A 27,393-nucleotide genomic window follows, 5' to 3' on the forward strand; every position below is an offset into this window, starting at 1 on the left:
AAGTCCAGATTTTGGCCTTATCCATTTTCTTTCAGAAATCCATTGGCTTCTCTCCCTGAGGCCAAGACATTCTTGAAAGGTGTTCTGCACATCCAACCTCCCTTTGTGCCTCCCACGGCACTCTGGGGTCTCAATTTTGTGCTGCAGTTCCTCCAATCGGACTGGTTTGAACTGTTACAGGAGATCGATGTAAAATATCATACATGGAAGACCGTCACACTGTTGGCCTTGGCTTCAGCAAGACGTGTGTCGGAGCTGGGGGCGTTGTCTCACTATTTAATTTTCCATGAGGACAGAGCTGAACTCAGAACTCGTCAGCAATTTCTTCCTAAGGTGCTGTCTGCGTTTCACATCAACCAACCTATTGTGGTTCCGATTGTGACCGACACCTCTGCTACTTAAAAGTCTTTGGATGTTGTGAGGGCTTTGAAGGTGTATGTAAAGCGAATAGCTTGTCACAGAAAATTAGACTCGCTGTTTGTTCCTTATGATCCCAATAAGATTGGTTGTCCTGCTTCAAAGCAGTCCATTGCGCGCTGGATCAGGTTCACTATCCAGCATGCCTATTCCACGGCAGGATTACCGATTCCTAAATCTGTACAGGCCCACTGTACTAGGTCGGTGGGTTCTTCTTGGGCGGCTGCCCGGGGTGTGTCTGCTTTACAGCTCTGCCGTGCAGCTACTTGGTCAGGTTCAAACATGTTTGCTAAGTTCTACAAGTTCGATACTTTGACAAAACTGAAAGTCCTCGGAGGCCAATCAGTTCTGCAGGAACCTCTGCACTCTCCAACCCAGTTTGGGAGCTTTGGTACATCCCCATGGTACTAATTGGATCCCCAGTATCCTCTAGGACAGTGTTTTTCAACCACTGTGCCGTGGCACACTAGTGTGCCCTGAGCAGTCTCCAGGTGTGCTGCCATAGAAGCACAGCCAGGCCCATCAGTGTTTTGCTGATACTGAGGCCCTGGAACGATCAATAGTGGTGGGTTTAGTGGTTGCAGAGCCAGTTCTAATTTTGGGCTCGTGCAGTGTTGGGCTCTTCTGGCTTTCTCAGATGTGGCTCAGGCGTTACCTATGGAGAAGCTGTGACATGACATCCTAGGACACGCAACTGCACCATGCATCACCATTATATTTGAATGTGCCTTGGCAATATTTAAATCTTGTTCAGTGTGCCGCGAGTTGTAAAAGGTTGAAAATCTCTGCTCTAGGACGTAAGAGACAATACGATTTTAATTACCTACCGGTAAATCCTTTTCTTGTAGTCCGTAGAGGATACTGGGCGCCCGCCCGGTGCTTCGTACTTCCTGCACTGTTACTTGGTTAAGTATTGTTGTTTGGTTCAGCTGCTGCTGTTCCTGGTTTCAAGTTTGGTTAGCATGGCTTTCCTCTTGTTTCATGTGTGCTGGTTCGGAATCTCACCACTATCCTTTCATATCCTTTTCTCAAAGTATGTCCGTCTCCTCGAGCACAGTTTCCTAGACGGAGTCTGGTAGGAGGGGCACAGAGGGAGGAGCCAGCACACACTATCAAATTCTTAAAGTGCCCATGGCTTCTAGTGGACCCGTCTATACCCCATGGTACTAAATGGATCCCTAGTATCCTCCTACGGACTACGAGAATAAGGATTTACCGGTAGGTAATTAAAATCCAATTTTTATCAATTAACAAAATGCAAATGAATAAACGGAAAGGATATCTTAATCAAATCTAATAAAATATTTGGCGTGACCACTGTTTGCCTTCAAAACAGCATCAATTAGTCTAGGTACACTTGCACACAGTTTTTGAAGGAACTCTGCAGGGAGGTTGTTCCAAACATCTTGGAGAACTCACCACAGATCTTCTATGGATGTAGGCTTGCTCAAATCATTCTGTCTTTTCTTGCAATCCCAGACAGACTCGGTGATGTTGAGATCAGGGCTCTGTGGGTGCCATTTCATCACTTCCAGGACTCCTTGTTCTTCTTTACGCTGAAGATAGTTCTTAATGACATTGGCTGTATGTTTTGTGTCATTGTCCTGCTGCAGAATAAATTTAGAGCCAATCAGACGATTCCCTCGTGGTATTGTATGATGGCAGCTGCAGTATTCCAGTGAAACTTTACACAGGCTTTGAAATTAGCAGTTGCAAGATACATATTTATTATTTTCAATTTGGTAGCAGTCCTTACTTACTGGTGCAGGTGGTTATAATATAATACCAAGGGCCACAGAATGTATATTGTTGGAATATTTGCTTATTTTTACTAAGCAGTAAGCACTCATTTCAGATTTTGTTTAATAAAGGAAGAATAGGCTCTGAACCCATGCATTATTTTTATACTGGAAAAAAAACAAAAAAAACCCACAATGAACAAGCTATAACAGTGGTTCCCAAACTTTTTGAATCACGGTGCCCTAGAGCAGGCCTGGCCAACCTGTGGCTCTCCAGATGTTGTGAAACTACACATACCAGCATGCCCTGCCACATTTTTAGCATTCCTTAATAGCAAAACTGTGGCAAAGCATGATGGGACTTGTAGTTTTACAACAGCTGGAGAGCCACAGGTTGGCCAGGCCTGCCCTAGAGTATCAGAATTTTTTGCATGACACCCCTAGGCCACAAGTTTATTATTGAGACATTTAGAAAAAAAAATTCAATTAAGTAAATTATGTTTATATGTCATCCTCAGGTTCAGTTGTGTAGTGAGGGACAAGATTTGCGTCTCTCCATATATTTTATAATTCGAATCAGAATCGGCTTTATTGGCCAGGTATACTTCCGTAAACTAGGAATTTGTCTTCGGTTTGCTCTACAACAGCCAAGTAGGTAACAGATAAGCAGGTGTGTGTGAGGGGGGGGGGGGGAGGGGGGAAGTAAAGTCACACAGATAGGTATACCGTAGGGACACAAGTTAGTTACATGTACATCTCGTCAGTCAATGTTCAGGAGTTCAGCAGGCGGACCGCTTGGGGAAAGAAACTTTTGAGGCTTCTGGTGGACCTGGCGGGGACAGCCCTGTAACGCCTGCCTGAAGGAAGCAAATTAAACATGCTGTGGCCGGGGTGTAGCTGGTCTTATAGCAGCCACCAACACTGGTTTTGCCTATTACATTGATAATAAATAGTTTGAATTGGTCCTTGACCACCAGCCTGAGGCACCCCTGCAAGTGTCCCGCGGCACCCCAGGGTGCCTAGCCGCACAGTTTGAGAACCACTGACCTATAACCTTTTTGCACACGTACTATGTTGTATGCCCACATTCTGCTCTTGCAGTCTGGGGTGTAGATTTGCATAAGATGTTAGGTTACGCTGAAAACATGCGCAGTTACTTTTGTTTAATATTTGTGTTACACAAGATCCTGTGGTCTCCTGTAAATGAAGAAATGCATTTTCTAACCCATGTCCATTTCTTGAATCTTCTATGCCTGCACCCAGCCTCAATTAAGCAAGAAATATCTTGGTGCATTAACTCCCTACAGCAAAGGATTTTGGTATCCAGTCTTTATGTTGACAACACTTAGGTTGACAGTCATTAGGTCAACCACTATTGGTCGACATGGTCAGTAGGTCATTCTTTACAATCGACGTGGCCTACGATTTGGAATAGTAATCTGTGCACTAATTGGGGTTCCTGGTCACTTTATGAAGAAAACTACACCCTTTTTTTTTTTTTTTTGTAAACTCAGGTTGACCTTTTTCCATGTCAACCTGATGACCGTGTCGACCTAGTCACTGTCGACCAATGGTGGTCGACCTAATGACTTTCGACCTAGTTAGGGTCGACCCAATGAACCACACCCAAAGATTTTAGGCAGTCACAATCATTTTGACCTACAAAACCACGCGTTTCTCAGCATGGTTGTGGGAGCAGTTGTGCAAAAACAGGCACATGGTGGCCTAATACTGAATTATTGTAAACGCTCTCCCCTTTCACAGGTTTGCTTCTGAACTCTCATGATGAAAACACGTGTGACAAAGGAAAGAAAAGAATTGTCAGCTCTTCGTGTGTTTATTTTTATTTTGTGAAACAATCACATTATCTGAGCAAAATCTTCATGCCAGGGCTTGGTGGTTCAGCTAATAAAAAATAATTGAGCTTCTGATGATTTTTTGTTTATTGGTTTTTATTGCCTTTTTTTTCTTTCTTTTTAGGAATGTGTCCCTGAGAATCTGGAATTAAAGCTGAAGATATTTTCTGACATAGATCTCTACGTGAATGATTCAGCCGTAATAAGTAGCTCAACCTCCTGCCTCTCACCCACAAAGATGTTTAATGGCCTCCGACATGTCAGGAACTGCATAGTAGCGCATCCTGTAAGTCCCAAACATTTTGGCTACTGTAGACTCGTAGATAATCCCAGTGATGGTATGTATTTTAGTGATATTATTGTGTTTAAATTGCCTGTCTGGGAGCCTGCTGGATAATTATAGGTCGATTATATGGCGTACTTAATAAAAAAATAAAAAAAAAAAAAAAAAATTCAGAAATTAGTGATAGCGTGTAATTAAATAATTCATTTATAGCCTACACTTAGAAGACAACAAAAACATTCTAAAATGGGGTGAAAGTAGCATTTGCCATGGGCCCACAGGATGGGTCTACCATTAGGTTTCGTAGTTCTAGAAATTGTATTATAGAGTTTTAAAATTGCTTTCATCTTTGTCTCCCGGTGAGGTCTCTTGGTGCAAAAATAGTCTTCTCTAAGAATTAAGTTTCTTCTGAGTTGCTATTTTAGTCCTTTGGCTCTAGACCAGTAATGCGGAATTAGACAAAAATGTCTCTAAAGCACAACCAATGATGGGTGAGAACTGAAAAACTCTAGTTGTTTAAAATGGTACATATCCAAATGGGATCTGGTTAGGAGGATCCCAGCAGTCGAAATATGACACCAGATTCCCGACACTGCTCGGAAAAGCCGACGCCTGTTAGGGATAGACTGTGGGGAGTGGGGGGGTAGGTTTAGGCTGTGGGGAGGGGGGGTTAGGGCTAGGCACCCCTGGGGATGGTTAGGCTGCAGGGAGGGGGAGGGGTAGGTTTAATCTACGGGGAGGGGGGTTTAGGATTAGGCGCCATTGGGAAAGGATTAGGGTTAGGCTGTGGGGGAAGGGGTGGGTGGGTTAGGTTTAGGCTGCGGGAAGGGAGGGTTAGGGGGACATTGGGGAAAGGTTTGTATATTTACCTTTCCTCTGTAGGGATTCTCAACATCGGTATGCCCAAGTCGTTATCCCGAGCGCCAGCAAATCAAACCCAACCTATCCAAATAGTCCATCAAATACAGCTGCAAGTTATACTATGGTATTGTGGGGGCCTATTAAATAATCATTGCACTCTATTAATTATTTTAAAATGGCCCAGTTACTAGGTGAAGAAATACATTGAAATTCACAAAAACCTACATGCAGGAAATAGCTGCTATGTGAATCTTGGACCCTTCGGTAACCATTTAAAAAAGGTCCCCCTTCCTTTTGATCAGACCAAGTTTCATATTATAAGGCTTCTTGTGGTACCATATTTGATGTTAGTGAGATTGTATAGAGAACAGTGAGCTAGAATAGGAAAGAAAATAATTTTAACCACTAAACTGAAAATTTTTCACTTCAAAATTGTTAATGAAATTGTTTATTTTTTATTCACTATAGTTTAAAGAAATATTTTTTAAAAATATTGAAATAATATATTATGCACATGTTCAGAACAGATCTCTTCATTAAAAACTGGGGGGACACAGTGCTTCGGCGCGGTCGCATGTGATCTGACCATGCCAGTTAAGTGATTCGTCCAATAGCTTCTAAAATTCTAGGTAGTCACTACAGAATTTTGTGAACTAATTCTTTTGGGTATAAGGATACAAAATATGTTTTGTTTTATACAATGTTTGGCTCTCGATCTGTTGTGTTTTTTCCATTTTGTATTATTTGACATATCAGTAATGGACGCAGGTAGAATGTAAGTGGGACATGCTGGGATTAGGAAAAAATATTGTATTCATAATATCTATTTCTTTCAACTTTTTTTTTAATTAACCATCACTGTTTTATTTTAAGCTGTTTTCAAGAAAACTTTTTTTTTTTTTGTGTGTGTTTTTTACTTTCAGTAGATGGGTCTTCCCTGCCCACTAACCGCCTTAGATCCAGCATTCAAGATAAATAATGTTTGCCATTAAATCCAGTTTAGCTTTGTCAGGTCAGTGCAAGAGTAATAGAGCCAACAGGCCCTTTCTTTAACATAGACTTACAGATATGTCCTCATACATCTTTACAGCAGTCACGCCAAACAGCCGCTCTCGGCGCGCCAGGTCCCGTTGAGATTCTGCTAACGTTTGGCGTCTTTTTTTTGTCAAAATTGTATCTTGGCCTCACGCATTGCTCCTAGGATGCACAGGGAGACTGTGTTGATTAATGATATGACACTTGTATATGTATTGTACTGTGGGGGTAATTCAGAGTTGATCGTAGCAGCAAATTTGTTAGTAAATGTGCAAAACCATGTGCACTGCAGGGGGGGGGGGTGCAGATATAACATGTGCACATAGGCCCTCATTCCGCGTTGTTCGCTCGCAAGCTGCTTTTAGCAGCATGGCACACGCTAAGCCGCCGCCTACTGGGAGTGAATCTTAGCTTAGCAAAATTGCGAACTAAAGATTCTCTAAATTGCGAATAGAAATTTCTTTGCAGTTTCTGAGTAGCTCGATACTTACTCTGCCACTGCGATCAGTTCAGTCAGTTTCGTTCCTGGTTTGATGTCACAAACACACCCAGCGTTCACCCAGACACTCCCCCGTTTCTCCAGCCACTCCCGCGTTTTTCCCAGAAACTGTAGCGTTTTTTCACACACACCCATAAAACGTCCAGTTTCCGCCCAGAAACACCCACTTCCTGTCAATCACACTCCGATCACCAGAACGATGAAAAAACCTTGTAATGCCGTGAGTAAAATACCAAACTTCTTAGCAAATTTACTTGGCGCAGTCGCAATTAGCGGAAAATCGCTGCGATGCGAAGAAAATTACCGAGCGAACAACTCGGAATGAGGGCCATAGTTATATTTGGGTGGGGTGTGTTCAATCTGAAATCTAAATTGCAGTGTAAAAATAAAGCGGACAGTATTTACCCTGCACAGAAACAATGTAACCCACCCAAATCTAACTAATCTAAACCCCCTCCCCCCCTCCCCCTGCAGTGCACATGGTTTTGGCTAACAAATTTGCTGCTGCGATCAGGTCTGAATTAGGCCCCTAGTTTAGATCGTCGGATAAACATATGAAAGTGAGCACCAGGGCCGGTGCTAGGGTGTTCGGCGCCCCCCTTAAAACTATAAATTTGCGCCCTCCCATATTTTACAAAGGGACAGTGAGCATTGAAAAAAGGGAGTGTGGTTTCAAAAATAAGGGGCATGGCCACACAATAGTATCCCGCCGGACTCCCTGACAATGGAAACAGCTGGAATACCGGCGCACAGAGGCTATTCCCACTCATGGGTGTTTATGACACCCATAGAGTGAGAATAGAACCTGTGGCTAGCGTTGTGAGTCACTGATCCTGCAAGGGGAATCAAAATGCTCACCTAGATGCTGGCATTCTGGCAGCCGGGAAGCTGCTGTCGGCATCTTGACAGCTGGCATCCTGCCCGCCGGTAATTAGTATGTATTCCACATTGTCTATAGTAGGATGGTATCTAATATGGAGGAGGCTACATACAGCATACCTCCCAACTTCTATAGAGGGGAATTTGGGACACACTCGCACGGTGAAGCTGCGCCCGTATGAAAAGGGGCGCGGTTTATGGAAAATGGGTTGTGGCTTCACTGGAGTACTGCGATCGCGAGCCACGCACTCACATTTCGTCACTATGGGGGCATGGCCAGCGCTCTGTGAGCTGCTGGCATGCCCCCCAGTCCCTCTCGTCTCCGAGAATAGACACTGTGCGCATGCGCACAGCGTCTATTTACAGCTGCTCTTCTACGCAGGGCAGCGAGTGACAGGAGCCTCCAAATGCCCCACCCCCCCACCGCCGACACTGCGGCCCGTGGGTGGGACAGAGAAAATCGGGACAGTTGGGAGGTATGCATACAGTACAAGTGTAAACCTCCCTGCATGCAGTAGCAGATGCTGCATTCTCTGCCTGAGCAGGGAAATGAGGACTGGCAGCCATGGATTTTATCCTCAGTCAGCCCCCAGACAGGGATGTTAATAAGTTGCAGGACAACCCCCCTTGGGTGAGTGGTGGGCAGGAGGAGGGGGGTAAGATGGCAGGAGGAGGGGGGGTAAGATGGCACCAGAGAGTGCTGTGTGTTTACTACTACCTCCCCCCAACCCCACACAATAACACACATACTACACACACAGTCACACACACACAAACACCCTGTTTTCCCCCTCTCCTGCTTACAGTACCTCAAAATCAGCAGAGTACTGCATTCTGTACTGTCCTCTCAAGCTGGAACCCTGTTCCGTGTAGCCCCACCCCCTCATCGCCGTTAAGCTCCGCCCCCTTTTCTGCCGAACACAGCGGCTGTCAAGTGAGGGAGGAGGACTGGAGGTCAGATTGAAGCTGCCTGCTGCCAGCGCCGGTGCCTGTCACACAGGCGCAGCAGCAGCAGGGGGCCCAGCCGCAGTAGCGGGGATGCAGGGCAGGGACAGCGCCTCTCTAGCCCTGGCGCCTACCTGCACTGCATCCCTTTGCTGAGCGGTAAGCGCCGGGCCTGGGGAGCACAATGCCACTTTCATAGAGAAAAGTGGGTATATGTCATCCTTAGGCTCAGTTGTGTGGTGAGGGACAGGATTTGCTTCTGTTTGTCCACATAGTTTATGATTGGCAGCCACCAGCACTGGTTTTGCCTATTACATTGACCATAAATTTCAATTGGTCCTGGACCACCAACCCAGGGCACCCCTGCAACTGTCCCGAGGCACCCCAGGGTGCCAAGGCACACCGTTTGAGAACCTCTATGCTTACTGAACACAAAATACCTTCATGCAGACGTGTCGCGCTAGGAGCAAACTTACCTCCATTATTCTTATGCTTCGGGTTTCAGATATTAATTACACGGGTGACATGTGATTTCACAAATCAAATTATTTCTCAATTTAATGTTACACACTACCTCCCAACATTTTTAAAGATGAGCTAGGCACAAAACAAACCTCACCCTCTATTGACCAGATCCACCCAGTCTAGTCCCTGCCACACCCACTATTGTCAATGAATCCTCACACACACTTTATTGTGTACACTGCCCATTTCAGATCTCCAAAGCAAGACTGTCCTACTAAAATGTGGACAGTTTTGAGGTATGTACTATGATGAGTAAGAACATTATTGAGGATAACTGTACACCAGTAGTTACAGGAGAGGCAGCAGCGACCAGGCCTCCATCCCTGGATTATGCTGGCCTGTTGGCTTCCAAGCCTGCCCCCAGAGAGTTATTCTGTGTACTGCAGCTCTTCAAAGACTGTTCCCAGGGAACTGTAATTGCTGAAAGAAAAAAAGCTTCTCGGTGCTAATAAAATAAAAAAAATGAATAAAATCTAACAGCAAGAATATATATATAAATAAAATAGGTGTAGTATGTTATGCCGGCGGTCGTGCTCCCGGCGACCGGCATACCGACAGCTGTGCGAGCGCAAATGAGCCCACGCACTACGCTACGCGCGCCACGCTATCTATTCTCCCTCCAGGGGGGTCGTGGACCCCCAAGAGGGAGAAGAACTGTTGGTATGCCGGCGCCGGTATGCTGGTCGCCGGGAGCCCGATCGCCGGCAAAGTGAAGATTATATATATATATATATATATATATATATATATATATCCAAACTGTTTGTCCCGGCACTCCCTGCTCTTGCAGGTAAATGGCTGCGGTGCCCTCCCAGGTGAGATGAATACTATCTCCCAATATGCAGTGTAGGTAACAATGAGCGGCACTCAGCAGACTTGAAGTAACGAAAATGCAGTTAGTTTAATCCGACATGTTTCGGGGACAACCCCGTCCTCAGGGCCTAACCACAGGTTAGGCCCTGAGGACGGGGTTGTCCCCGAAACATGTCGGATTAAACTAACTGCATTTTCGTTACTTCAAGTCTGCTGAGTGCCGCTCATTGTTACCTACACTATATATATATATATATATATGCCACCAATTACTTCATTGGATATATAAATGAATATATAGAAAATGACAGCTGCCCGGGGGCGGCGAGCTGAAATGAGCGAAAAGTGATCTGTTGCGCGCTGAAATAGGACTTTTCACGTTGCACTCATTAGTTTGGTGGAATTTAGCTGCCTTACACGGCTAAACCCAATCTCTCTGGACGTGATGAGCGATATTTAAGCACAGTTGAATATGCCCCCCTCCATCACTTTAGACAGGAGATTGGGAGCGATCAACAATTGAATATCGCCCAGTGTGTTTTACTAATAAGGGTTATTAATTAATTGATATGGAATATTTTTTTGTTCATATTAGCTTGATATATACATATTAAAGTAATTTTATATATATTCTTCACAGTATTATCGTGTCTTGACTTATTTATTGTGACAAATGAGTATTTGATATTGTAGTATTTTGATATAAGCACCGTCTCCTTTTGTTTTGTGTGTAATTGCTGAGAGAACAATGGAATATTTAATCCCAGCAGCTTCCTGTTTTGTTACCTGATTATTGGGGTATGTTCTTGTGATAATCTCATTGTTTATACCCTTGTTACCTATATACTGAGCCAGCTGGTCCTCACTACATCTCTGCTGGATTAATAACTTGTTCCCGATCCATTCTACCCTAGTGACTGGTCTTCTTCTCTGAAGCCAGATGTGTTACAATAAGGTGAAAGTTCCGTCCTCGGGATTCAGAATGTAGTCATTAGATCCACAATTACAATATCGACATTCATAATGTCAGCAGTATGATTCAGACTTTGATAAAATGTTGACAGGCAATATGCCAACATTCTCTGACTGTCTATATGCAAAATGCCGACATTCTGAGAATGTCAGTATTAGGGTTAGGCTGTAGGTTGTCAGGGTTAGGCATTAAGGGAAGGTTCGGATACGGGGGGGGTTAGGGTTACGCAGTAGAGGGAGGTGTAGCGATTAGGGCGAGGGTGACTGTAGTTACCGGAACGCTGGTGCATCAGATGACTCTGCTGGAACTGACGGTAAGATGACCGCTGGGACCTGGAAGTCTCTGCTGGAGATGGCATTGCCGCTGGGACCAGGTAAGTGATTGTTCAGCCACCAGCGACGATATGACAACATTCTGTTATGACGATACTTCATCAGTGTCTACATGATGATTGTCAACAGGGACAATGTGGACATTATGAACGTGTTGACATTATGAATGTCGGCATATCATACTTAACCACTTGGGATCACCCAAGAAACTACCCTGATTAAGAATCATATTAGGAAAGCACAGCTTGTCCTTTATACTGCTGTCCCTATTATATAGAAAGATGCATCCGTAGTCTTTATCCAGCTGCAGAAGAAGCCGGCACTTGAATACGGAGGACTGGAACTTTGATGACTGCTGGAATGGCTCACACAAGGAATATGGTAGAATGTAAGCTGTGTGCTAAAAAGTAACACTTTGTGTATCCTCTTAGTCTGCTGTCTAATATCTAACATTCTGGCACAATCGTAACAGCAGCCGGTCATTTGCATCCCCTGTAGATGCAATCTGTCTCGCTCTGAGAAACTGCCCTTTGGAATGTACTTAGCAGGGGCTGGACAGAGAACGCTTCCCGGCATTATCATGTTCTGTTCAGCAGCATTGCAAAACACAGTTTGTGTCTTCCCACCATCAATGGAAACCAGCACCTCTAAAGAATGTATTTTTTCTATGAAGCGTTTAAAGGTAAATTTGATAGTGGGCGGACACATGTTGACTTTGGCAGTCATACATTTTAGAAGTTCACAAAGGCCTGTCCAAATAATGAGCATGTCATTTCTAGATCTACAGTAAGATCTCCTTATATACTCTTGAAACACATATAATAATAATAATAATAATAATAATAATAATAATTTTATTTATATAGCGCTCTTTCTCCAACAGGACTCAAGGCACTTTACAGATATCAAAAACAATGCACATGATACAGAAGATTTGAGTAATACAGCAATAGATCAGCAACGCCGACATAAAAGAAAACTTTAAGCACACAGAAAGCATAATGCAGGATTGGTGTAGGCATTTTGGGTAATAACTTCCAAGGGTTGTGTATTCCACCCTCACAAGGTACCAGGTGCGGCAGCCATATTGGGTGCACAGCGTGGGATTATCCAGGGTGGAATAGTCTACCCCTAGAAGAGATGACACAAAATGGGGGTGTTTTCAGAGTCCTACAGTTCAGAGTAGGGTTCCATCAAAACCATCAGGCCTATGTATTTTTCATCCCATCCACAAGTGTACCATATGGGGCAGCCATGTTGGGCGCACTTTGAAGGTTACACTGTGGGAGGTGATCCATACAAGGGCCAAGTTCATATATGGGAAAACTATGTTGATAAACATATCTTTTTCAGGGATGCTAATATACTTGCAAATGAGGTGGCTGCAGGCGGGTAGTACATGTTACCTCTCTGTTTTGACGCAGGTAGGCATGGTTCTCTGCAGTCAGTTGTCTATAAATTGAGGGAGTGGGTAAAACACTGAACGAGTGCTGGATACATTAGGCCTTCCCAGTTGGTTAATAAAGCTTTTGCACATTTTCAGCAGAAGACACCGCAAGGGAACCTTGGAATGGCCTACAGGCAGAGGCTTCACTGGTACTGGTAACACCCGCTGCGGCACACTCTGTGTGTCTGAAAGGGGGTGTGGCCTATCATGGAGAGGGCATGCCATTGCAGGAAATCCATGGCAGTCGGCGTGGCATTGTTAGAAAAGGGCTTGGCTTCGCGTGCTGCCCCCGATTTCATCACTCCGGGAGGCTTGCCCAGAATCTTCAGAGATGCTGGCTTTCCCCGGAGACTGGCCTGTATGCAGTGTTGGCTCCTCCACTATGACGGGAGCCTGGTGCTGCAGGAGAATGTTACACTGCAGCACCTGGCTCCTGTCACTGTGGAGAAGCCGGCATTCTGGTGTCGCTCCCTCCAAGGTCGACACCCGGGTGCGGGCTGCACCGCGCCCCTCCCCCCCTTCCCCGCACCACCCTTCTGACGCCACTGCCTACAGGTAGAAATTCCATCGTGCTCTTAAGCTGGATACACATCATGCCAACTTGATGGCGGACTTGCCGTTGCTATGTCGGTCCTCACATCACAGCTGAGCGGGCATTTGAATTTGAAGCCAGTGTTTGGGTAGTCAGCGCACTTCCCTTACAGTCAGCTGTGCCAATATAGCGGTCATCCACAGTGCTGCAGGGCTGACGCAATATGTCTGTGAACGACGTAATTCACAGACATATCGGGTGTAGACGCCGGCCATCCCGCTCGCTATATATCGCCTGCCTGACCAGTGTGTAACATAGATACATAGAAACATAGAATTTGACGGCAGATAAGAACCACTTGGCCCATCTAGTCTGCGCATCACACACTTGGGATCATTTTTGTCGGGAACCAATTAACATACCAGTATATTTTTGGAGTGTGGGAGGAAACCGGGGTACCTGGAGGAAACCTATGCACGTACGCGGAGAATATATAAACGCCACACAGGACAGTTCACCCAGGTTATTCATACCGGGTCGGTATGAATGGTCGACAATATTAAGGTCGACACTCATTAGGTCGACCACTATTGGTCGACATTGACGTGGACTAATGGTCGACACATGAAAAGGTCGACATCAGGTTTTTTTCTTCTTTTTTTGGTGTCGTTTTCTGCGTAAAGTGACGGGGAACCTCAATTAGTGCATCACGCTCGGCACAGGTTACCGTTCCCATTCGTAGTCCACGTGGATCGTAAAGTATGGAAAAGTTCCAAAGTTTTTTTTTAAAACTTATGTCGACCTTTTCATGTGTCGACCATTAGTCCACATCGACCATGTCAATGTTGACCAATAGTGGTCGACCTAATAAGTGTCGACCTTAACATTGTCGACCTTCTGACCGGATACCATTCATACCATACAGTGTGTATCAAATGTGCCGCGATTAGTGAATTGGGTTCTTCATTGCAGCACAAGCATGAAAGGGGGGTCTGGTCATGCACTCCAGTAGGGTGACCAGATCTTACAATGCGCTGGACCGCCCACCATCCTGGCCCCTTCCCATATAAAGACACTTGAAATGGCATGCACACCATGGTAAGTGCACATAGAACCCGTTTACTGTTTGTTACTATGCTATGCTGTGCATATATATCGGGAGGTAGGTCAGTAGATTAATGCCACATCCATCTCACAAGGAAAAACTGCCCCTTCTAGATTTGGGAAGCAGGTAAAAAAAAAAAAAAGGTTCATAGGGAGCACTAAATAATTGTATGAATCTGTCCCCTTACCATAAGTATAGTGTCACCGTGGCGAATTATCCACAGCAGTTATGTCCGTAAAAATCGCAGCTGCTGGAAACCTTTTCCCATCTATGGAAGACATCCTATGGATATGGCGGCTGGCCCAGAGGTGGAGGCTGTAGCACAACTGCTGCAACTGTGCTAAATTATGCTAAAGCCGCACGAGGCATTTTAACAAAATAGATGGCCACTGTAAGCTTGTCGGATCCCTCTGCATCAATATTGGCCATCTGAGAAGCCCGCAGATTAGAATTTATCAGAAAAAGGAGAACTCTATTTGCCGGGGCAATCTTAACATTTACTAAATGTAACTTTTATTTTTGATTATAGAGCTCTCAAAAGCCAGTAGTCCTGTTAAAAATAAAAGTTTTAATAAATGTTAAGAGCTTACTTACCAACAGTATATTTGACGTTTCCTCTCCAGCAGAAGCCCGGAGAGAAGAAGCAGGTAGGCGGAGAAAGGGGCGGGGCTGGACCACTCATGTTGTTAAGTCCCAGCCCCTCACGGTAAAATGCAGCTGTTCACGCATATTGGAATAGGAGGAGGGGCTAAAATGACATGATCAGTATAGGATTGCATCATAAGGCCCTGCTCCCTCCTCACAGACCTGAAGATTCACTGTATTTATCTCCCCATTCTGCCCACTACACTAGGAAGTGGGTGGGATGCGAGAGAGGTACCCACTCTTCCGGGGGAACTGCCTGAAAAATCAGGTATCTCCTGCAAGTTCCATGAGAGTAGACAAGAAAAAAAAAGTATTTTTTTTTTCCTGATAAATTCTATCAAGATTTTATTTCTCTTGGGAGCACGACCGGTATATTCAAATACAGTATTTTAATACATCTAGGCCATAACTTGCCTATATTGTGAATATCCTCTCCCGGAGATGCCCAGATAGGAGACGCAGGTGGGTGGTGTCGAGGGCGGTGCTGAGCTAATAGCATCATTAGCCTCCCTCTCTTGGTGAAATTTCCAGGATTGGATGTATGTGCATAGTGGTGGGGCTAAAATGACACGATTAGCATATAACTGCGTCTGTAGGCTCCGCCACCTCTGCCGGTATCACTTTTTTTCTGTATTTATCTCTTCGTTCTGCCCACTTCATTAGGCAAGTATGAGTTAAGCTGCGCTTTGTTATATGTGCTTGTGCAACAGGAATCCCCAAATACATCATTTACTTGGATACGTCAGTGAAAGCCATAACTGCTGCATGTGACTCTGTGCGAGCAAGTCGTTGTTTTTATTTGTTATATGCAACTTTAACATGTATTAGACATGTTTGGGTAATCACTCGAAGTCATTGGCAAGCACTAATTTAACAGCCAGTAATTTATTGTGATTTTTCACCTTACAAGCTCCTCACGCCTTAAACACAGTCATATCCCCTGCAATGGGCATGGTAGTGTTTCTGCTCAGTTACAAGTGATGACATGTTTATTAATATGTAATTTAAACATTAACAGCATACTTAAGAAAACGGATGATTGGGTTCTACAGGTGACAGCACTTTACCAATCACACATTTGCTTTTTTTGTAATAGATAACTGCCATAATCTGATAGGCAGCACTTTTTATTTACACGGTTACTCATTTTCTTGAATTTCCCTGTAAATATCTCTCAAAAATCATCTCTTGCTGTAGGTTTTTCTGATTTTTGTTGGAATGCACGGGAATGTACAGAGTGTACAATATCAAATCAGATCAAACGAAAAACGACGCAGCATTTTACCATGTGGTGAAACGCCTGTTTGCTGCTGACTGCCATTTTCAAAGCAAGTAATTCGATTATTCTTCCTAGCACCCTTGAATCTGGGTGAGGTAGCACTATGCAAAATAAGAAAAACTGAAAAAGTGGTAAAGGTGATGATGTAGACTTCCTACCATTTCTTCACCATCTTTTGTGCCACACATTGGGCGGTATTCAACTCTTTTCACCCCCTTCCACACCTGTTCTGTTTCTGCTGACAGTTATAATCATTTCAGCTTGCTACTGCTGGGGGCAATATGTGCGATAACGGGGATCACTTTAGAAAGGAGAATGGGCGTGATATATACACTGCTCAAAAAAATAAAGGGAACACTTAAACAACACATCCTAGATCTGAATTAATGAAATATTCTTATTAAATACGTTGTTCTTTACATAGTTGAATGTGCTGACCACAAAATCACACAAAAATTATCAATGGAAATCAAATTTATTAACCCATGGAGGTCTGTATTTGGAGTCACACTCAAAATGAAAGTGGAAAAACACACTACAGGCTGATCCAACTTTGATGTAATGTCCTTAAAACAAGTCAAAATGAGGCTCAGTAGTGTGTGTGGCCTCCACGTGCCTGTATGACCTCCCTACAATGCCTGGGCATGCTCCGGATGAGGTGGACAGTCTGTGGTGCAACATGGCATTGGTGGATGGAGCGAGACATGATGTCCCAGATGTGCTCAATTGGATTCAGTTCTGGGGAACGGGCGGGCCAGTCCATAGCATCAATGCCTTCGTCTTGCAGGAACTGCTGACACACTCCAGCCACATGAGGTCTAGCATTGTCTTGCATTAGGGGGAACCCAGGGCCAACCGCACCAGCATATGGTCTCACAAGGGGTCTGAGGATCTCCTCTCAGTACCTAATGGCAGTCAGGCTACCTCTGGCGAGCACATGGAGGGCTGTGCGGCCCCCCAAAGAAATGCCACCCCACACCATTACTGACCCACTGCCAAACCGGTCATGCTGGAGGATGTTGCAGGCAGCAGAACATTCTCCTTGGCGTCTCCAGACTCTGTCACGTCTGTCACATGTGCTCAGTGAGAACCTGCTTTCATCTGTGAAGAGCACAGGGGGCCAGTGGCGAATTTGCCAATCTTGGTGTTCTCTGGCAAATGCCAAACGTCCTGCACGGTGTTGGACGTCGGGCCCTCATACCACCCTCATGGAGTCTGTTTCTGATCGTTTGAGTAGACACATGCACATTTGTGGCTTGCTGGAGGTCATTTTGCAGGGCTCTGGCAGTGCTCCTCCTGTTCCTCCTTGCACAAAGGCGGAGGTAGCGGTCCTGCTGCTGGGTTGTTGCCCTCCAACGGCCTCCTCCATGTCTCCTGATGTACTGGCCTGTCTCCTGGTAGCGCCTCCATGCTCTGGACACTACGCTGATAGACACAGCAAACCTTCTTGCCACAGCTCGCATTGATGTGCCATCCTGGATGAGCTGCACTACCTGAGCCACTTGTGTGGGTTGTAGACTCCGTCTCATGCTACCACTAGAGTGAAAGCACCGCCAGCTTTCAAAAGTGACCAAAACATCAGCCAGAAAGCTGAGAAGTGGTCTGTGGTCACCACCTGCAGAACAACTCTTTTATTGGGGGTGTCTTGCTAATTGCCTATAATTTCCACCTGTTGTCTATTCCTTTTGCACAACAGCATGTGAAATTGATGGTCAATCAGTGTTGCTTCCTAAGTACACAGTTTGATTTCACAGAAGTGTGATTGACTTGGAGTTACATTGTGTTGTTTAAGTGTTCCCTTTGTTTTTTTGAGCAGTGTATATTTGAATTCCGCCCCATATGTCTCTCTACACACCACCTATGGGTCGCTGTGATCTGTCATCAAGGCACAGTTTCTTTGCCACCTAGCTTTTCTCTTCAACAGTCAGCTAATTACTGTTATTCTACTAGTTTGAACATATCCATAAACAACACTACTGGCCCTTCTGCCTCTAAACTCCTGATGCTTACCTCCTCCTGCTGTCTCTCCCAGTGGACATCATTTCCCACCCATCCTAGTGTACACTCACTGGACCTCATGTTCTCCCATCTCCGCTCCATCTCCAGCTTCTCAGACTTAAGCCGTGTACTCACTGGAGCGATGTGTACCCGGGCGATATGGCGGCCAACCTATAGTTACCACAGTACACACCAGAAAAATGTAATGAAGGACGGAATGATCCCTCATCCATTCTTCATTACCTTGCATGGCAAGTAAGGGATGCAAACGAGCAATCTTTTGCAATCTGTGCTTGTGTAGCAGGCGCAACTCTTGTGCAAGCACCCTCACAGTGTGATCGCATCCCGGAAAGATAAGATGCAATTGCACTGTTATTGACAGAGGCGGCCGTCGAGGCGGGGGGGGGGGGGGGGGGGGGCGCATCACACGCGGCTACTGCGACCAGAAAAATGGCGGCGAACCGCATATGCATTGATTCAACGCTAATTTTAGACTGATCAATGCGATCACAATTAATTTGCAATCGCTTTGCTGGCCATCTATTAGCATGATGGGGGGTCATGTCCTGTGCTGGGTGGCCCCCAGCATGCAATAGGAAGGAGTAGCAGATTCTGCTAATGATCCTATTTGAAAAATGACAGGAGCTGATTGGTTGGTAGTTTATCTCTTCTCCGCTTTGTTACTCTCCAAGACTAAGGGGGATATTTAATAAAACGTAATTATCTCATAAAAGCTGAAAATGTGATATTTATGTTTTCTGGATATGGAGATAGATATCTCCTCTCCAGTGACAATTGCAGCACAGTCCAAAATTCAAACGGGAGCCACACCATGAGTTCCGGACATCAGTGTTTGGGGTGGCAGTTGGTGTGGCTCCCCTTTTTGAATTGTGGACTGCGCTGCAACTGCCACTGGTGAGGAGATATTTATCTCCATCTCCAGATAACATAAATATCACATTTTCATCTTTTATGAGATAATTATGTTTTATTAAATATCCCTCTTAGTACATCCAATTGTAAAGCGCAACAGAATTTGTTGTGCTATATAAGACACTATTAATAAATAAATAAATAGACCCCTTTGTCTTCTTAATCTTTGGATGGCATAATGTCTGTTCGCAAAAAAAAGAAACAGGGTAGAGTCTCTACCATTTTCTAATCATTGGGGCAAGTCTTTTCACTTCTCTGACGGGTATCTTCTGACAGGTATACCTTTGTAAATATCGCGCAATCTCTGGTACGGTTTTCTGAGAAAATAGCCAAAATACATGTTGCTGATTTCTTGCTTTATAGGCCACTTATGTGATTGTAAGGGTGGGATGGCTTGTATAACACTATCCTACCATTTTACACATATTTTACTATTTAATAGAATTCCATCACTGATCAGAATAAAAGAGAAGACTTATATCTATGTATAATGGCTATTTTACATTAGGGCAACTTACTGTACTTTTTGACAGTTGCTCTCTATCTGTCATGTAGTAGCCATGAACCTTATACTGTCAACAGCTGTCGCAAAGTGTTTTTTACAAGAGCTAGTGGGGCTACAATGATTTCATGAATTGGTTAAGGTGATCCCTTTAAGAAAGGAACAGGTTGTTACTTGGGGAAGGGGGTTACCCAATACCACTGAGTATAACACTGTCAGAGAAAGTCACACGTCCGTATTCTACTGCTCTTTCTCTGAAGTGAGAGGAGTAGTGACACAAATCATTGATCACCCTTCTGCCCAGTGCCCACTGGTCCTAATGGGGGTAGGGTAGTCCAAAAAGCAGGCATTTATGATGTACCTTCTTGTTTACCCCCCATGCCTTAAGGAGGGTACTCACGGAGCGATAATCTAATCAATCTGACTAGATTGAGCATGATCACTCCGTGTGTACCCCCCACAGCAATAGCAATGTGCAGCCCCACGCATCGCTATGGCTGGTGCTAGATTGGCCTGCCATGCAGGCCAATCTAGCAGGTCGCTCATTTCACCCGCTGGGTGAAATGAGCGGCCCCCCCATCTCCCCCCACACGCTCAGCACACATCGCGCTGTGTTGAGCGGTGGGAGAGATGTGTGCTGAGCGGTTCGCTCAGCACACATCTCTCCCACATCGGCCCGTGAATACTGGCCTTTAGCGTTGCCAGTTAGTGGATCCACCTGAATATATGTATGGTAGCAGGTGGAGGGGTGGATACTGTCACTTGGCCCTGGGCTTGTTGGAGGGTCAGCTGCTGAGGGTTACAAATGTCCCCCTTTGCAGCATGCAGCACATAGTATTTATTTCCCTGAGGAGGAATGGCCATGCCACCCAGATTTGGCCCGGACCCCAAGAACCTGGGCCCTGCTCAGCTCTGGCCTGCGCTGCGGTGCTTAGAAGAAAGAATAAAACATCACTTCTTGTCCAACCTACTAACACTTTAGGACCAAAACCTTCAATTCATTTAAACTTTTTTTTTTTATACTGCTTGGTAAATCCACAATTATATAGATATAGATATAGATAGATAGATATATAGATAGATATGTAGATTGATAGATATATTTAGATATATACACTGCTCAAAAAAATAAAGGGAACACTAAAATAACACATCCTAGATCTGAATGAATGAAATATTCTTATTAAATACTTTGTTCTTTGCATAGTTGAATGTGCTGACAACAAAATCACACAAAAATGATCAATGGAAATCAAATGTATTAACCCATGGAGGTCTGGATTTGGAGTCACACTCAAAATTAAAGTGGAAAAACATACTACAGGCTGATCCAACTTTGATGTAATGTCCTTAAAACAAGTCAAACTGAGGCTCAGTAGTGTGTGTGGCCTCCATGTGCCTGTATGACTCAAATCTAAAAGTGCAATTTTCTTCTAAAGTGCAGCTGGGAGGTGCAGTCTACATCACATGTATGTAATAACCAGACACATTTTGTGTAAGAAAAATCAAGGGTGGGATGTAATGGCATCCGTGATCACCAGTGGTGCGGGATGCTGGCCGATCTTGAACATTTTTTTAAAGGGGCAATCACTTACAAGGCATGGTTTTGCCTGGTAAGTGATTGCTCCTTTAAAAAAAACGTCTGAGATCAGCCGGCATCCTGCACCTCTGGAGATCTCGGACGCCATTACATCCCGACGCAAATCTTTATGTGGGGAGTGACCTGATTTGCAGAGAAGGCCTGCACATCCTGTAAGTGCGCACCCTCTACTCCTTTGTCTAGTTGCACTTCTGCGTTCCATAAATGAACCTTTCCATGTCTTCAGTACTTGCCTACTCTCCCGGAACATCTGTAAGGCTAGTGAAGTTTGAAAGTTCTCCAGGAAAGCAGGCCAGACACTTCCCAGTCAAGTGGGCAGTACTGGGGATTAAATATGTGATTCACTGGGAAATCCCAAAAACATGACCTGTTGGTGGTACATGAGGGCTGACGTTGGTAACCTCTGATTTAGAACAGTAGTTTGGTTGGCCATGCACTGTGCAATATCTGCCCGGGTCAGATCTGTGCATGTGTACCCATTGTCACTGATTTCATTGTAAATCCTATTATATTACAGTAAGAATCTGTTGACTTAATATTAAAAGGATTGGCTAGTTACAGAAAATATTATCCTCCTATTCCCTATATGATATTTTATAAACAAAGACTAACAAAGTACTGCACTATTAAATATAGTACATTCAATTGTATTCTAGAGGTAGTAGATCCATCCAATCCGTCACCATGAGTGCTGGAACAGGGACATTAGTAGTATGCAGGATCTTCACTCCATAAAATAATGTCACTAAAAAAATAAATCTATGTTTCAGGGGGGAGGTATCAAATCTTGGAGAGAGATAAAGTGGGGGTGAGATAAGTACCAATCAATCGGCGTCTAACTGCCATGTTACAGGCTGTTTGAAAATGTACAGTTACAGGTTGATTTGTTGGTACTTTATCTCTCTCCACTTTATCTTCCCCCTCGATTTTTTAAAATGAAAATATCGCAGAGAACAAAATATAATTGTAGGATTTGTCATTCAGCAATATGAGAGAATTGATATATTGAATAGAGATGAGCAATCACAAATGACCTACAGTACAAAGAAATGATTGTTATGTCTTGTTTCATGCTACAGGTGAATCCACCGTATTATGTTCCCTTAGTGGAGCTGGTTCCCCACCCTCAGACGGAACCTGTCACAGTGGAGAGAACATATGATCTCATGAAGAAAGTTGGTCAGTCTCCTGTGAAATTAATGAAGGAAACAGATGGGTTTGTGTTGAATCGGCTTCAATATGCAGTGATTAGCGAGGCATGGAGACTTATTCAGGTACAATATGTGCACATTATACCCATCATAAGGGATCACGTAATATGCTGTTTTATGGGGATAGTATCTGTGGAGGTCATATTTACACCATGGACCTCATTTACAGTTGGATGTAAGTTGCAGCTTCCTTGTCCCATTGCTCTTTTTAAAGTGTGCATATACACTTATGGCTGCTTGCACCAAGGGTATCAGGACTTGAAGTGAGCCAAGGCAAGGGCTTGTCAACGTGAAATGCATGTCAATGTAAAATGCGTCTCAAGATTACTAGTTACCAGGAGCAAACCTGCCTGTTTACAAGGGGATGACTTGTGGCTACTTGATTCCTGGAGTAAATTGCAAGTCAATGATGATGATGGCCACCGGTTGTGCCTGATTTGATGTACAGGTGTAAGACACACCCAGTTATGCAAATATACTATATCTGTTATCCAGAAGCAGGATTACATTGTACTGTACACTTGTTTTTAAATATAAAACATCGGCCTCCTCTGTTCGGGAAGGAGAAGGCTGCTGATTTATACAAGCGTGTCTTGTTTAACTTGCTTTTAACAGCCTCCATGGGATTTGGGTTCTTCTTATCTACACTTTCTGGCCATTTACTGTAATGATAATGTATTGTTTTTGCCAAATTTTTAATCCTGATGGGGAAACCACAACTTCTGTTCTCTGTCCTATTCCTATCCCATCTGCTCCTGTTGTTTATCGGGGGAGGGGTTGCTAATTATGCACAGTTAGGCACATTTCACTTTTACAGCCAACTCTACAGAGTTAGGTGACAGCTGAGACAATAAGTCTTCTCAATTTTTTTTGATGACGGAGTGTAGAACGGACATTATATAAAAATGATTAGGAGAGTGTGGAACATCCACATGGAGGAAGACACTCACCGAACCCCTTACCTCCTGCAAGACTGGTATGAGCTTTGGACAACTACACCATATATGGCAGAAGGAACCATCCACGCATCAAGCCCTCCACTGGGAACATTGGGTGATAACTTATGCATTTTCCTTGAAACATTTTTTTTTAACACAGATTGAACTCTTGCCCATGTTTTCCTATATCTTTCCCAATCCTCTACGGTTCTTGTCCAAGTCATGTTACCAAGCAAATTCTTTTGGTCATTTAGAGGACAAAAAAGAGAAGTTAAGGGTGTGATAAATTGTGGAGATAAGGCCTTGAGGGGAAGTTTGAGGAACATAAATGATTCTGTAGTGTAGTTGATAAAGGACAGAACAGACACAGCCACCAACTAAAGAAATGTTTTAATTGCAGGAATTGCTAAAACTATGTAGTGCGGATAATACGTCATCTTTGAAGCAAAGTATTTATTATTATTACATTTTAATTATAGGGCGCCACAAGTGTTTTGCAGCGCCGTACAAAGGACAGTACAGGGAAACAAAACTTAGCATTACAGTAAATAACAAAAATAGAGTATAGGTAACAAAGAGCACCACGATTCTCAAAACATAATACAGCTTAGATGTAAGTAGCGAGGGAGTAATAATTGTACTACGTGGGGCTGGTGGCCATAGATAGAGATAAGCCTTTACCAGTAGGAGAAAAAGCGGGTAAAGATTGTCGCTGAGTAGGAGAGAGTTGCAAGTGAAATGTGTCGAGAAGAGGACTTTGACAACAAGAGGAAAGAGGGACCTGCTCTGAAGAGCTAACAATCTAGTGGGGAGGGGCGACAGACAGATGACATGAGGTGCAAGTAGGAGGAAGCCTGATGGCAGTATGCAAGCAAAGCAGAGATGTTCAAGGCATGGGGCAGGGGGGATGGAGGAGCAGCCTAAGGACTGGGTTATGGATCGGAGGGATACGCTTTGATAAATAGCTGGGTTTTCAGTGCCCGTTTGAAGCTTTGCAAGGTCGGGGAGAGTCTAATGGAGCGTGGTAGCGCATTCCACTGAAGGGGTGCAGCACGGGCAAAATCTTGAACTCGTGCATGGGAAGCAGTGACCAGGCAGAGGAGAGGCGACGGTCATCGGCCGACTGTAGTGGGCGGGAGGTAGTATGAAGGGAGAGGAGGTTGGAGATGTAGGGAGCAGTGGAATTAGAGATGGTTGTAGGTGAGGAGTTTGAAGAGGATTCTGTAGGGGAATGGGAGCCAGTGTAGATTTTGTCGAAGGGGAGTGGCAGATGTGGAGTGGCGGGAGAGGAAGATGAGCCTAGCTGCAGAGTTGAGGACAGACCGGAGGGGAGCGACATGGAAGCAAGTGTGGCCAGTGAGGAGAACATTGCAGTAGTCGAGTTGTGAGATGACCGGTGAGTGGATGATAAGTTTAGTTGCACTCTGGGAGAGAAATGGCCTGATGTGAGCAATGTTGCGTAGCTGGAACAGACAGGATTGCGCCAGAGCTTGGATGTAGGGTGCAAAGGAGAGGGAGGAGTCAAGAGTGACACCCGGGTAGCGGAGTTGGGGAACGGGGGAGATGATTGTGTTGTCAACAGTGATAGACATATTTGTAGGGGGTGTTGCTCTGGCTGGGGGAAAGATGAGTTCAGTTTTGTCCAGGTTGAGCTTCAGAGAGCGCTCAGACATCCAGGAGGAGATGGCAGAGAGGTAGCTGGAGACCTGAGAGAGAGGACAGAGGGTGACCGATCATGAGATGAGAGGTAGAGTTGTGTGTCATCAGCATAGAGGTTGTATTGAAGGCCAAAGGAGTTAATGAGCGCACCCAGGGAAGAGGTGTACAGGGAGAACAGAAGGGGGCCTAGGACAGAACCCTGAGCGACACCAACAGGAAGGATGGAAGGGTGTCAGTTGGTTCCAGAGGCAAACACAGAGAAGGAGCGGTTAGTGAGGTAAGAGGTAAACCAGTCATGGACTGTGCTAGAGAGGCCAACGTTTTGGAGTGTGCGGAGGAGGAGAGGGTGATCCACGGTGTCAAAGGCAGCAGAGAGGTCCAGAAGGATAAGCAGAGAGAAGTGGCCCTTGGATTTGGCCAAAAGCAGGTCACTGGTGACTTTCAGCAGGGCAGTCTCGGTGGAGTGGAGTGTGAAAAAGCCAGATTGTAGTGGATCAAGGATGGAGTTGTCAGAGAGGTAGCTTGTGAGATGGTTGTAGACCAGTCGTACAAGTAGTTTGGAGGCAATGGGAGTAGAGAGATGGGGTAGTAGCTAGTGAGTGATGAAGGGTCGAGGTTGGTTTTTTTGAGAATAGGGGAGACCAGAGCATGTTTGAATGGTGAGAGAAAGATGCCGGTAGAGAGTGATAGGTTAAAGAGGTGAGCAAAGTGGGAGCAGGCAGTGGGGGGGAGGGAGCGGAGAAGATGGGAGGGGAGGGGGTCCAAGGGGCAGGATGAGTAGGGGGGATAGGATGAGGGAGTGGACTTCTTTGTCTGAGGGGTGACGGGAGGAGATGTCATTTTGAATATCCTCAGTTTTGGAGATGAAGAAGGAGGCAAATTCAGTGACAGTGAGGGAGGAGGGGAGGTGGAGGGGGTGAAGGAGCGTGTTGAAAGTTTCAAAGAGACGGCGTGGACTGGAGGACTGAAGAGATGGAAAAAGGATTGCTTGGCGAGAGAGAGAATTCCACAGTCCTACATAGAGGAAGTGAGCATGGATGAAATGTTAGTGGACAGTAGAGTTAGGATTAAAAACATAAATGACTGAAATTGTGAAAAGTATCAAGTTAAGGGCTCAGTGGAGAAAAAGGAACCTAAATGTTAGGGTATTGACATTCTGGAGACTTAGATTAGAGTAGTTAGGAGGAGATGTATCAAACCTTGGAGAGAGTTAAAGTACCAACCATTCAGCTTCTAACGGCCATTTTACAGGCTTTATTAGAAACATGACGGTTACTGATTGGTTGGTACTTTCTTCTCCAAGATTTGATACATCTCCCCATTAGTATCTAAAGAAAGAATAAAAAATTAAAGCTGTTTAAAATAAAAACAAAATAACAGTAATTGACTGTTTGGGCCTAATTCATGCTTGTACGAATTGTGATGTTTTTGGCTATGTAACTGCTACTGTCAGTGATGCTGCCACCCAGGAATGAAAAGAGACGCCCACCAGAGCCATAGCAAACTCATTAGCAATTGCGTACACATTAGCAGCCTACACGCAAAAACGAGGAACATCAGAGCTATTGGTTGACCTATGTCTATGCAGACTGGGATGCAGTTAATTTGCTGGCTGTCTGGATCCCAGCAGTCAGCGTAGCCAGCGCAGCGTACCCGCAAGGGGACTCTTTGCGCTCGCCCTGCTGCCGGCATTCTGGCGGGCGGGATGCCACTGTCGGGAATACCTATGTATTCATGCTGACAGAACACTGCAGTATCGGCACAAGAGCCATGTTTTAGCACATATGAGCTTGCAGCTGACGGCAGATACACAAGCCCCAGAAATGGCCGTGACACACCTGTGTTTTGCCAACTGCTCTCCGTAAACGCCCAGTTGACACCTCCAAACGATCACTTGCTGTCAATAATTTTCGGACGTAAACCTGATTGCGAGCAGGATCGCAGAGGCACATTCACGCAGGCGGGATCGCAGCACATGCACAGCCTGCCGATAAACGCTCCATTGCGTGATAATCGGCCATTGCTTACAAACATGATTTAGGCCCCTAATCTTGCTGGGGTGGACATGGTTTTGCAGCACATATATGGCCAACATCATAATAGGGCATTCTCCCTTTACAGGTAGTGTTAGAGTGTATCTGGCAAACTAAAAACAAGAAAGGCTGGTGGTGTAATTTGTCAAAGTATTACACATGTCCGTATTAAAATAGATTTCACAAGTAGATTAATCCTTTAAAAACAATAACCTATCACTTACCATTGTACTGCTGACTTTGTAGCTTAGTACTTATGGGTTCTTATTGCTGCTTCCTCTGGTATGAGAATGTACAGTATATGAGTCCGTGCTCATATTGTGCAACTTGTTTGTAAACTTCCTTGTTACCTTT

At 44.7% G+C, this 27,393-nt stretch overlaps 1 protein-coding gene across 1 annotated transcript in view; it reads left to right on the plus strand.

Annotated features, from left to right (window-relative positions):
• The window catches only part of CRYL1 (crystallin lambda 1), a 255,721-nt gene that overhangs the window by 194,722 nt on the left and 33,606 nt on the right, over positions 1-27,393 (plus strand). Inside the window, exons 4-5 of the mRNA XM_063951646.1 lie at positions 4,137-4,298; positions 22,278-22,472. Coding sequence (XP_063807716.1) covers positions 4,137-4,298; positions 22,278-22,472 — 357 coding nt within the window. The remainder of the gene's footprint in view (positions 1-4,136; positions 4,299-22,277; positions 22,473-27,393) is intronic.

This window comes from Pseudophryne corroboree, chromosome 2, assembly GCF_028390025.1.
Source record: "Pseudophryne corroboree isolate aPseCor3 chromosome 2, aPseCor3.hap2, whole genome shotgun sequence".
Lineage (NCBI taxonomy): Eukaryota > Metazoa > Chordata > Amphibia > Anura > Myobatrachidae > Pseudophryne > Pseudophryne corroboree.